This window comes from Chaetodon trifascialis, chromosome 11 (genome assembly GCF_039877785.1).
Source record: "Chaetodon trifascialis isolate fChaTrf1 chromosome 11, fChaTrf1.hap1, whole genome shotgun sequence".
Taxonomy (NCBI): Eukaryota; Metazoa; Chordata; class Actinopteri; order Chaetodontiformes; family Chaetodontidae; genus Chaetodon; species Chaetodon trifascialis.
The window spans coordinates 4,236,112-4,248,999 of record NC_092066.1 but is presented as its reverse complement, the minus strand read 5'-3'; the positions used below and the strand labels follow the sequence as shown (position 1 = coordinate 4,248,999).

The window sequence follows — 12,888 nt, the reverse complement described above, 5'->3', positions numbered from 1 at the left end:
TAAATTCAGCCTTCACAAAGTTTCCGATGTTCAGTTTTTGCTGACATTGGTGTAAATTTAGTTAAACGCCATCATTAACTCTGAGCTCGATGCTAAACCGTGATTGAATTAACATGTGTATGAAACTTCAACATTACAGACATCATAAAGGTCGACTTCATGGCAGAACAGTTGTATCGGACTGCATGAGACTGTACAGTTGTACCTAATAAAATGGCCACAGAGTGTATATGCGTCTGGACTTTGTTATTACCACGCTTTGTAAATCTGGCACTTTTTAACACAAATACAGCGTTTTCCCACAAACTCACAAACAAACAACTGACACTTAATTTATAGCATGACCGATAATCGGGTCTTTACAATATGTTTATTTTATTCAAGATCTTTCATTCAATGATGAAGCATTTCTACGCCTTGTGAGATTAACGCAGCGACTCGATGCCTCCGTATTAAAGAGGCGTCCATTCTGCAATAACATCAGAGACGATGCCAGAAAACTGTGAGAAGCTGAGCGTATGGTGGCGTTCCAGCCAGACCCAAACTCAGCCCCTCCCATCACAGGGCGTCCCATCAACACATCCATTATCACACAGACCTTGAGAAACACGGCGCTCAGCGACGACCCCGGGCTGCGTGCAGAAAGCTCCGCTGTGAGCAGAGAAGCAGCCGCGTCGAGCCGCTGTCATGTTTGTTGTGTAGTGAGTCAGCAGGCGTATTTTTTATCTTTGTTTTGCATGTTTGACTCAGTCTGTGCCACAGATGTTTCAACCTCCGACAACGCTTGGATGTGCAAACCAAACAGTGCTGATTGACAGCTCATTGTTTGCCTGATTAAAGGGAAACTGGCAAACCAGTGAAAGGATATCAGGAGATTAACACCTCCCTCTGATAATGAGCCAAACAATCAGCGATGACCTTTGACCCCTCAAAGACACTCAGACGCTGTCATTCCTCCCCGATACTTTATCTGTTTCACCTCTGTCACACTGACCTCAAAACTCTGCAGCTAATACGCATCATGAAGCCCAGTTGTATTCATGTTAGTTGCTTGTACAATAATGAAATGAAGTGTTTAGTCTTCAGATTTGTCCAACCAATATTTAAAAAGCTCATAACAGAGTGTTTTCTACAAAGACTCAAATCTCTAAATGATGGTTATTGACCCGTCGTATTGGCTGTTGATGCTTTGGCAATCTGCTCAAACAAATGACCCTTTGTGGTCTTCAAAGATTATTCACACGTTAGCTTCCACGTGGTTTGTCAGTAGACTGGTGTTTCATGGCTTCTGTTATATGACAAATGTCTGATACTGATTAAAAAATGCTCAAAGGTGACGTCATCAAACCCAAAGATGTTATCACTGCAGTGATAGAACTCAGAGAGTGATAAGCATATTTTCATCTTTCAGTGAATAGAGATCAGCCTAATTTAATGACATTTTCAGGCACAAGTGTCATGTATTGTACAAACACTCTGTCTATGTGTGTAAAATCAACAAAATGAAGCACATCTGCATTACGCTGGCAAGCAGCAGAGCAACTGTGATCATTGCTGAAATATGGATTTTGGAGGAGAGCCTGTCGTCTTGGCTCGCACTCTCAGAAAATATGCCTGAAATGAGGCTTGATGGGCAGTGTGGGCAGCAGCTCAGAGTCCACAGGCCAAGAACACCTGAGGTAACGGTGCGCAGTTTTATTTTAGCGAAGGCAAACTGACACAGACTCCCTCACACACAATAGGATGCACGTATACAGGCTTTTAGGCTCAGGTTGTTTGATATCAGACACCTCTTCCTTCATTTGATATTACAACCTGCAGGTTTTAACTGTGTTACAAAACAAATCATCCCGCAAGTTTCCTGCATCAGATTTCAGTCATGAGGAAACTGAATTCAGTGACATCGAGCCAAAATGAAGCATAAGGAAAGACATCCGATCTTGAAAGAAAAGTGTCACCACACTGCAGGAAAAATGCTTAAATTACATGTCCTGTCTTTTAATTTTTAATATGCTTTGATCCTGCTCATTCTAATTCATCTCTTCCTGCCGTCCTCAAATCTTTGGTCTTATGCAACGTGAGTTTAAAAATGGCGTGTGCTTTTGAAAGAAGCTGCACGGCGTCTTTTCAGCCCTCGTGTCTGTACCTCGGCGTGTCCGTCCGTCATCGCTCGATTGGCCTGTAATCCTTTAATCCACGTATGCTGGAAAATCATGAAGTTTGTGCCCAACAGAGCAAAGATAAGAATCCTGTATACAGCCTTTAAAGCTTAATGTGATTAGCAATGCATGGCATGAATATAATTGATTTTTTTCTGAACGCTGACATTCTAAAATAGTGCTGCTAACAACTCTGTTAAGCCTGTTTAGCATCCGTTTGGCTGCAATTTAAATAATGAGAGGAATGACTTTTATATGTCAGATTGCCATGCGTGCATGCTCAAACGCAGTGTGTTTAATCACGTTTGGGTATTTGGACGGTCTGAACTGTGGTTTTTAGGCTTAGGCCCACCGAGGTTGGTAGTTGTCGGGCATGATGAAGGTGGGGTGGGGGGGTATGATGAAATGTCTGCAGCAACAGCAGCATTACGGAAAAGGAGTGAGGTCAGTAAAGTACTGGTCTGGATGTTTTGCTCAGTTTGTGTAATAAAACCATGTTCCTGTGGATACTGATTTGACTGGATGTCACACTGGCCATTGTCTTTCAGGTTTAGAGGATTTTTCATGCCTTAGGACAGTGTTTCTCTTTTCTTTTATGCATTTTGCAAAAAGAGGTGATCAGAAAGGGCCCAATAAGCATTGAAGCAGGGATGTTGTGTTTACAGGTCTCATACCACTCGGCCATCGGCACCTCAGCGCCAACTGCGAGCTGTTGACGTGAGAGTGTTTGACATTTGGGTTTCGACTTTTTAAATTGCCTTTGGATTGATTCTGATTACTTCATTGCATTTAACCTAATCAGAGCAAGTGACAGTGGTGCAACGCTGAATTGGGGGGAGCCATAACAGACAGATGAAAGCCAACACTGTAATGTAACTCCAAGCCGAGGTCATTCAGGGCTGCTCACTTTGTACCACTATATGCGCCATTAACTCAATCTATCCGCTCCCTTAAAGATAAATCATTCAATTGTTTGATATACAGTTTCTTTTAAAAGGCTGTCTAGAAAATCTGTGGTATTTCATTTATACTGCTTTAAAACAGAAAAGTAGTGTTTTTACTGGATAACTGACTTTTAACAGTCAAGCTTCATATATTATTAAGGGAGTTAGTTGAGCCACTGATTGATTAAGTGATAAATAACTTCAGCACTTTCTCTGAGCTTTCAGCACCGCCATGTTTTTGAGATTTGAGAAGCTCAGAAAAAGTGGACCTCTCAGTATGGATTTTTTTAATACACTGAGGTCTGCATGTCTGTGTAGTGTTTCACAAAGCTGCCAAACCGAACAGCATCTCATCTGGAGTAAACTGGTGCTTGCATGTACCCTTCAGATGAATTGTGGCGGTGTTCAAGCCAGTGGCTGTTCTGGGCAGTCGTGGATGTGCAGCTTTGAATGTGCAGCTGGGTGGAGCAGGAAAAGTAGCTGAACCTCTGCTCTGCACGCTGAAATGTGAAAACAGCCTGAGTTTGTCAACAGTCTTTATAAAGACAGATACAGAAAGTTACCCCAGGGCGGCCTATGTGTTTCACTTTCTGCCCTCCGCCTTTCCTTCGTCTTTGTACGCTCATGTGATGTGGCGTGGGCGGGCCGTCCCTGCTCTTTTGATGTGCCAAAGGGTGGGGCTCAGCACTACAACAGAGAATGGAAACAATGTGGAGGAGCAGAAAGGCCTCGTGTTGCCTGTCCTTTTCCCGACAGCCTCTGAGTGTTTGGACTGCTTTCTTCCTAGGCTCCTCTGTAGCACACTGGGCTTGAAAAATGACTATTAGTGGGGGGGACTTTTGTCTTCATCTGAGTGTGTTTACATCCACATCTGTTGAACTGAGTATGAATTGTTGCCTTTTAGTGCACCCTCCAATGATAAAAAGGTCCACAGTCCTTACAGTCTTGACTCGATGTGGATGTAAACGCCCCAAAATACCCTTAGATGTCCAGTGATTGAAGATTTAGTGACATATAGTGGTGACACAGATAGCAGCTAACCCCACCAAAAACGTTTGTTTGTTGTGGGTTCCTGTAGAAATATGATGGACCTAGGGCTGGGCGATAAAAACGATAGCCATTTGTCTCGCGATAGACACTTCATCAATATCAATAAAAAATGCGTTCGATAAAACATTCGATAATTTTTTTTTCTTCGTTGGAAGAAACCTGAAGTTGCGAAGCGAGGTTGGTTGCATGAACAAAGGCACTCGCTCTCAGGTAACCGAGCAACGTAGGGAGTAATCGCTAATCAGTGAGAGAGACACGCTAACACGCCAGTCATGTAACATTATCAAGTTCGGTTGCGCCATCTCGTTGTCTTGTGTTTGATGCTTCACGAGGAGTGAGATGAGAAATAGAAAGTGAGCGCTGCAGCGAGCGAAGAAATTGTCGATAAAACAGGGAAAGTCAGCTCGCCAGTATGGAGTTTTTTGGATTTTATAAGTCGGACCGTAGTCAGACCAATGTGGTCTGTAACTTATGCAAGACTGTCGTCCCCACCAAGACCAGTAACACCACAAACTTGTTTAACCACCTTAGCCGCGCTCACTCTTCGGAGCGCAGCCGTATTCGCCAATGTCCGCCAACCGCAGCACCACCGCACAAGCAGCAGTCCACCATGCAGAGGTATCTGCTTCAGTGCCTGATGACAAATCATCTAAAAGGCACGAAGACATAACGGAGGCAGCGGCATATCATATAGCTAAAGACATGCTTCACTGAGCACTGTGGAGAAGCCAGGTTACAAACATCTCTTACACGTACTTTTTTTTTTTTCTTAAACACACTTGCAATAAAAATATAATTGAATAGTTCATGTATGTTTAGAGTAAGAAGAGTGACTAAAGTTATTCATATGTCTAGGCTGGTTTTATAATTCAGTCAAGTCCACCTCAGTTTCTGCTATGTTTCCAAAACACTGCACATATCTGAAAACATTTTATTCAGCAGAAGGTGAATCAGCTTGTGAACTTTCTGCACTAAACCTGCAGAAAAAAAGTTCTCAGGTTTCTCTCTGTTTACATTTTTACACTTTTTTTAGAATTAATTATTTGAGTGTTTTCCATGGTTGTGTTGACATTTCCTTTCCTTTCTGCCTGGATAGCTGAGGGGATTATAATCAGAGGAAGGTTCAATTTAAAATAAAAATGTTTAAATTGAATGTATTTTTCTCCCGGTCCTTATTTTAAATAGGTCATAAAAAATATCAATAATTATCGATATCGACCAATATAAAACACTTATATCGCAATAGTTTTCAGCCATATCGCCCAGCCCTAGATGGACCTCATAGAAGAGGACCCCTCCCTCTGTAGATATAAAGAGCTTATTCTGAGGCAACAACGATTCAGTTGTAGTCACATCAATGGTCTGACTGCCGAATAGGGACCAGCGTACGATGCTGTCAAACGCTTGGTTTCCATTCAAATGTATTCAAACGATAGAGTCCCTGCAGGAGGATTTAGCTCGTCACAGGGTTTATAGTGAAAACACAACGTTCTGCAGGAGTACAGTGAATGATAGAGCAGAAAGGGTCTTCAACAACACAGCTTATCACATCAGAAATCCTTTTCTTTCGCCGATATGTCATCAGTTTGAGGGTGGCACACCACCACAGTACCCTGTTCTGGAGCCACATTCATTTTAGTCCCAAACAAAACCAAAGCCCAGTCAAATTAGACGTATTTAGGCTGTTATGTTTGTTGAATTTTTTGCTTTACCTTGCAGCACTGTTGACTTTAATACAACCCAAATTAAGCTGTGCATTTTAAAGCCCACTTTTTTGGAGCTAACTGCAGCCTCACTGTTGCAGGTTGTTGTGATCTGAATCCACTAAACATCAGAATCTAGTCTGGATCTGTCTTCACACAGCAGAACACTCAGATTTCCTCGACCGACCCCTCGTCCTGGCCGCAGTCTGCCCCACTCACATCCTCGACGGCTGGTCTGTCTCTCCGTCTCTCTGAGCCTAAATATAGACGTCAGTATGGAGCAGCCGTCTCGTCATAAAGGTTTCCTGTTTCTGCACCTTTCAACACCTTCTGCAGCTCGAGGAGAGGCCGATTGAGTGGCTTCCCTTGGTTTTGTTGTGGCTGGGGAGAGGAGCGTCGCCGTCCTCCTGTCGGAAACTGATTTTTTGTCGGCGGGTAGTGAAAAGATGACAGCAGGAAATGCAGTTTTCTTCTCATTTCTCAATTCCAGCATTCCATACTTGGCAGGATTATTCATCCTCTCCACACCTCGCTGCCTCGCACAAACACATGCATTGTATCGGGGGTGGGGCTGGAAAAGGAGGTAGGATTTCCAAACAGCTGTTGCATAGTTGGACTGTGAGTCTCACTCTCATTGACACACACACACACACACACACACACACACACACACACACACACACACACACACACACACACACACACACACACACACACACACACACACACACACACACACACACACACATGCTAAACCAAAAGTGATTCTCCAACCTCATACTGATCACCAGTGGATTGGCAGGTGGGGCGGGGCACTGCTCCTGGAAGTATTTTTCCGTATTCTGTGGAATTTCACAGAAAGCTCCCAGCCACTTATTCTGCACAGGAGAGCCAACAGAAGCCATGTTTTTGAGGAGTATTAAGATGGTTGCAACAGAGCTGTGCATAAAGAAATGCAGTATCTGCGCTGGTGTAGACGTGTCACTACAGGCAGATGAAACATGAGCCAGTTTGAGTAACACCTCAGTAGGTTTGCAGGCTTATTAGATCCCCTGCACAGACATTGCACAGCAGTTTAAGGATTTCAAGTCAGGAAAGTTATCATGGTGAGATTAACAGTGGAAATGCATCATTCAATCAAAGTAAAACACCTGGAGTACACGCTTACAAGCATTTTTAAACCAAACCAAAAGCAAACTCTTAGCTAATTAGCTCTGTTAGCTTGTAGCATGCTAACACAGGCCCCCAGTACTCGCCAGTGAATACCTTCTTCTGCTTGAAGTATTTTTTGAGATGAACATCAGGTGATAGTATTTATACCACACTGATCACTGATAATCAAGATACTTGATGGAGCATATTGCATTCATTAGATCAGGACCAAATTAATTCTGAGACATCTCTCGAGTCCATGTTTGAGAAAACTGTCAGTGTCCAGAGGCCTCCACGCTGCAGTTTTGCATTGTGAGCCGTTTGGTGGGATTTGGCAGGAAATCTGCTGGAGTAGGACGCCGTTCTTCTGGTGTGAACAGAGCTAAAGCTTCCAGATTTTCTGCTGAGAGCAGAAGGAGGGAATGGTTGACCTTTAAAAACCTTTGTCTCAGAGCCATTGTTGCTCTAAAAACAGAAATGTTCCTGTTTCTTTTGAGGGTATGAATCTGTTTCCTTGCTTTGTCGCTCGAGGCTGCAGAGCATTGTTAAGAGCATTTAGTTTGTTTTTTACTATCTAAGAGCCTTTATTGCACTTTGGTTTCAATCTTCCAGAATCCTCCTCATTGTTGTGTTCAGCTTTTGTGTCTTCATGTCTTCAGTTTTGTCTCTAATGCTGAGTGGTGCTGGCTGCTTCATTAGTACCTCCTACGTGTTGTTTCCTGTTTACTTCATGTGGATGACTGTCATTTGCTCCTTGGTCTGAGTTTAACTGCATGACTCTTTCCATGCTGAGTTTCCTTTTTCTCCATAAGCTGTTTCAGTGTTGCTTTCCCTGTCTCAGTTGTTTACCCTAAAAGGGGAGAAAACTGCTTCTGCCGCTGCCTGTTTTATTGCACATATGAGTCATTCTTTCCTCCGTTTACTCCGCGATCTCAGCTCCTTTGTTTTGTCTTGAGATCCCTGAAGTTGCAGCAGACGCAGCTAACTGCTGTGATTAGGACAGGTGCTCACTGGAGGACAGCGCAGGGACGGCTCACGGCCGCATCTGCTGCAGCTTAGCGTTAGCTTCGACCATGAACAGGCTTGTGGACGCTCCACAGTGTGAATGTAGACGACCAATAATTTGTGTACCATTTACATGTTTGGCTGCATTCCAGTAACTTTAACTCCTCTGCTCTCTGATGTGACTTCATTCCTTTGTTGCTATTCATGGAGCTTCGTTCCCATGACACCATGACAAAGATGATCATGTGTGGTCAGCTGGTAGAATTCACTTCCTGTATTTCAGTAATTTAAGACTGGCAGCACAATAAAATAAGACTGAGGTGCTGCTTTATATTTAATACTACCACAAGTACTCCTGACTGATGAAGTACATAGTGATTTTATATGTTTGATATCTTTTGGCCTTTTCACCCTTGGGGAAAACTGCATTTCCATCACCAAATGGCTTTATAGGACCTTTGTGCATCATACCTGCTCAGCCTTATGCACTGGAGTTATCTGAAAATTTCCTCTCTGAAAGCAGAAACTGAGCAGATTTTTTTGTAACGCTGCCAACAACACACTTCTGTAGTTAGTTTTCTTGGTAAAACAGCAAAAAAAACCAATGAAATAAGTGGTAGGGAATGCAGTAGAGACTGCATGATGAGAAAAATCTTTGTATTCTCAATTCACAGCAGTAGCTCAGCTTTTGCCATGTGATGCGTAGAGGACAACAGGTCATCAAACGCTCATGAAACCCATCAACGCTTGCAGAGTCCAGACTCAAGACTTTGCTGTCAGTGTCCTATAAATAGTAACTGGAATTTTAACCCAAAGAAAAACACCACGTGACGCTGACACCGTCAGTGCGAGCGTGTTGTTTATGTGTAGGTTGCACAACTGTATGCACATGAACTGTTTCCTGCAGTGCTACATTCATTTTTCAAAAAGAAACAGTTGATATCAGTATCAACAATGATACAAAGATTATGTTAAATCATTAGATTTCATTTGGCCCAAATTCAATCAATTTTAGGTTTTTATGTAAAATTTTGTGCATCTCAATTAACTATAATTACAATTAAGGACCTCTTCTTATCGTATTTATCTGTTTTTTTTTCATAATATTTTACTGTATTAGGGTTATGGTTCAAGGACCCATAATAGGTGTGTGCATCCTCCACCTCATCATTATGTTGAGCTGCCCCCTCGTGTTGTTTCCAGTCCAGTAGCCCCTCGGTTCTGTCGGATGTGCTGCCTTGAACTGTTAAACTCGATGTGTCACTTGTCCAGGTGTATGTTGTACATGCTTTGCAGGATCCTTTTGTGTCCAGCTCAAAGATGCTGGGATGCTTTGACTAAAACCTGGTTCACCTCTGCGTCGTCTCCATACAAAAGCGTTGTGTTTATGCTCATGTTCACATGCGGTGGTTGAGGGTTTCTGTGTATCTGCTCCTGGCCTGCAGAATCCTCCCAGCCTGTCAGTTACATAACAGGTGTGTCACAGGTGGCTGACAGTCCTCCACAACAGCTCTGATGCCGCCGCACTGACATCCTGTCAGATTGCATCCCACGGTGGCTTCGCAGCCTCTGTCCTCTCAGGTAGTCAGCGCTCTGCTGATACAGTCAGCAGCTTCATTTCTCTGTGGGACATCCATCCTTTGACAGAAAGTGATACCTGCATGCAATAAAAGTAAAACATGAGTCACTTTTTTTACCACGTTAGCAGCATGGCTGTGGACGGCTGCGTCAGCCTGCCTCTCGGTCACTTGGTCCAGACTGAAACAACTATTTTTACACCTCTCAGATTGTAATAATCCTGGTGCTCCCTTTTCCTTAGTCCTGTGGTCATCACTTCTCCTGTAGCGCCACCATCAGGTCAAAATGTATCTACATCTAACGACATCCCATCAGCCTTGGCTGTACTTTGTGTTTAGTGTTAATGTTAGCATGCTGACATGCTAAACTAAGATGTGTTAGTATGAGCTCAAGGTAGCAAGTCTTTGGGTGACAAAGATTAACTTTGGTGCTCACAAGGTGATTTTAAAATATATATATAAACTCTCCATATTCATGTGGAGAAAGTTCTTCCTAAAAAGATCAACTAACAAAGATGAACTGAACTGAATTATGTTGAATTTCCATCAAATTTCTCCTTTGCAATCACATTTAGTTGCCAAGTGTGTGCATGTTTGTGGGTTTTGTTGTAATATTTCAGTGTCAGTACGTCTGAGTGCTCTGCCAAAGAGAACTGCCATGAACTGGTGCCAAAAGCACAAGACACATAAGACCGTATCAGAACAAAGAGGAAGCAATGTGTTTATCTGTAGTAATTAGGCTTTGCTCTGAAGACCTGCAGTTTGCTGCACAATGAAATACTCAGGGTTTACTGTGTTTCTTGTTTCTCAGCTCATTTTAGTATCAAAAATATTCACCTTTATTGTGCAGTGGAATTTTATTTGGTTTTACAGATTTTTAGTGTCATTGATGTAAATAGGGTGGACAAAATATTAGAGACACCTGTCAGTATAATGCAGTATAATTCAACAGCACCACAAACTGCAGCCTCAGAAACGACATCATGACCCTCGTGAAGGCAGGGTGTTGTTTTACATGCATTTGATGTATTAATTTTAGCAAGGTGAACCTAATAAAGTGGCGACAACACAGAAGAGTAAGAGCAGACACCAAAAAAACATGGAAAAATCAAAGAATGTGACACTGAAGGTAATTCTGTGAAGACTGAAATCATTATTCTGACTGTCTTCTGTCTCTTATTACAGGTCCATTATCCAGATGTGGAGAGAGTGGAGTGGCTGAATAAGGTACACACACACACACACACACACACACACATGCACACAGAGAGTCATTAACTTTATCTCTTGTTTTTCTCGCCCACTGCATACTGATCTACATCAGGCGCTGTTAGCCTGTTAGCTAGCAGAGGCAGACAGGTAGGATATATAAATAGTATCTGAATCTAGAACTGTGCTAGACCCTGACCCAGTGCTTCCACTTCCCTGGAGAGAGAGAGAGAGAGAGAGATGCAGAAAGAGAAGGAGGGAAAGAGAGAGAGCGGGCGATTGGCACCTGGAAGAGCATCACTTACTGTAAATGTTCATTTGGACTTCCAGTTAATGGATGTAGATGATCAGGGAGAGAGCTTCCTAATATCCAAGAATGGTTTCCATATTTATGTCCATTATTGTTGTTTACAGGTAAAGCAAGTCTGATTTAAAGGGACAACAAGAAAGATTAATCTAAATATCAGTGACAAGCACCACGATGCTGAGAAATGTGGTTAAACTAGTAACGCGGCTGCTTTTGGGGCCACTGCTGCTGAACACTGACAGTGACACATACCGGTATGATATGTCAGGCATACATACCAACACATCATGCAGTAGAGGGGGCTTACCGTACCAACAGAACCAGCTGAGCTTGTGTAGCAGCATGAAGTGTGGAGCTAACGTTAGCTCTGGCTATGAGACGACACAAAAAGCAACCAAACTAGTACTTCTTAATTAACTGGCTTCAAATGAGGCTTAAAGTTCACACAGTTTCTCTTGACTGTCTCTTGATATTAAATACGCCAGCATTGCTCCATTGTGTGGGTTTACAGTAGATGCTACTGGCCACATTAGCCGCAGAACGTGCTAACAGCCAATTCAACAGGCTAACCAGCAGGATTAACAGTATGGCAACACAAAAGCTTATCTTAATGTTGAAGATGGTATCCATCCATCCTTGAGCTTCAGTTTTGAAATGATTCCTGCTTTGTATTGACCCTCAAAGCAACATAAACCTGTAGTGTCTCCCAACCATAAGATAGCATATCATTTCCTGTCTCTTCCCACAAAAAGAAAGAGAACATGGGAAATCCTCTGTGGGATGGAGGTTATTAAAGGCCACTGAGCATGCAATAAAAGCAGCCGTCTCCAACGATTTTAAGCGTATATCAACAACAAACAGCGCTACCAAGAACGTGCCAAGTCATCTGAAACAGGTCGTAGCTCCAGTCTGCCGGAGACCACGTGGGATGTGGACACGGTATACTTGTCTAATCCTTCCCTCGTGTCTCTCGTCCCTCAGACGGTGAAGCAGATGTGGCCGTTCATCTGTCAGTTTGTGGACAAGCTGTTCAGGGACACCATCGAGCCGGCGGTGAAGGGCGCCAACCCTCATCTCAGCTCCTTCTGCTTCACCAAGATCGACATGGGCGACAAGGTGAGGAGATAACAACACAGAGGCTGCAATGGTGATTTTAATGCAAACAGTAGTTCACTGGTAAACTTCTTAACACATAAACCAAAGAGTAACATTTTAGTACTTTTCCAGACGAAAGCGATGGATCATGATGGATCATTTAATCAAGAGTAAGTGAGAGGAAAGCACCCAGCTTGAGGGAAAAACACACTGAGACGTGAAATACTGTAGTATGATTAAGAAAATGTTTAGCCTGTGTGTAAAGTATCACTTACTTGTTCTAAATGGGCCTAAACATGCCAAATGACTGGTTCATACTGCTGCTCATCACTTCTGTCAAGGTGTGGGCGTTCAGGTCGTTTATTGGCACTTCTGTTTTTGTCTGCTCTGTTGCTGTTCAACAAGAGTCTGGTTAGATTTAAGAAAGGTTTGCTCACTCGTCATTGTCATCTCTGTGTTTCTGCAGCCGCTGAGAGTGAACGGGGTGAAGGTTTACACGGAGAACGTGGACAAGAGGCAGGTCATCATGGACCTGCAGATCAGGTACGCTGTAAACCAAAGACACTGATGGCTTGTAATTCCTGCAGGACGGTGATATTCCATATGTTCTTTTTGTCGACAAACCCCATGAAAACGACAATGACGTGATCCTACTAACAAGTAGTGCAAATAGCCTTAGATTCACTA

The 12,888-nt window shown here is 43.0% G+C and overlaps 1 protein-coding gene across 3 annotated transcripts in view; it reads left to right on the top strand.

The window, feature by feature from the left end:
• LOC139338733 (extended synaptotagmin-2-like) overlaps positions 1-12,888 on the top strand; it is a 41,462-nt gene that overhangs the window by 3,640 nt on the left and 24,934 nt on the right. For all 3 annotated transcript variants that reach the window (XM_070973982.1, XM_070973984.1, XM_070973983.1), the window contains exons 3-5: positions 10,776-10,817; positions 12,088-12,222; positions 12,668-12,744. In XM_070973982.1, the coding sequence (XP_070830083.1) occupies positions 10,776-10,817; positions 12,088-12,222; positions 12,668-12,744 (254 nt within the window). The remainder of the gene's footprint in view (positions 1-10,775; positions 10,818-12,087; positions 12,223-12,667; positions 12,745-12,888) is intronic.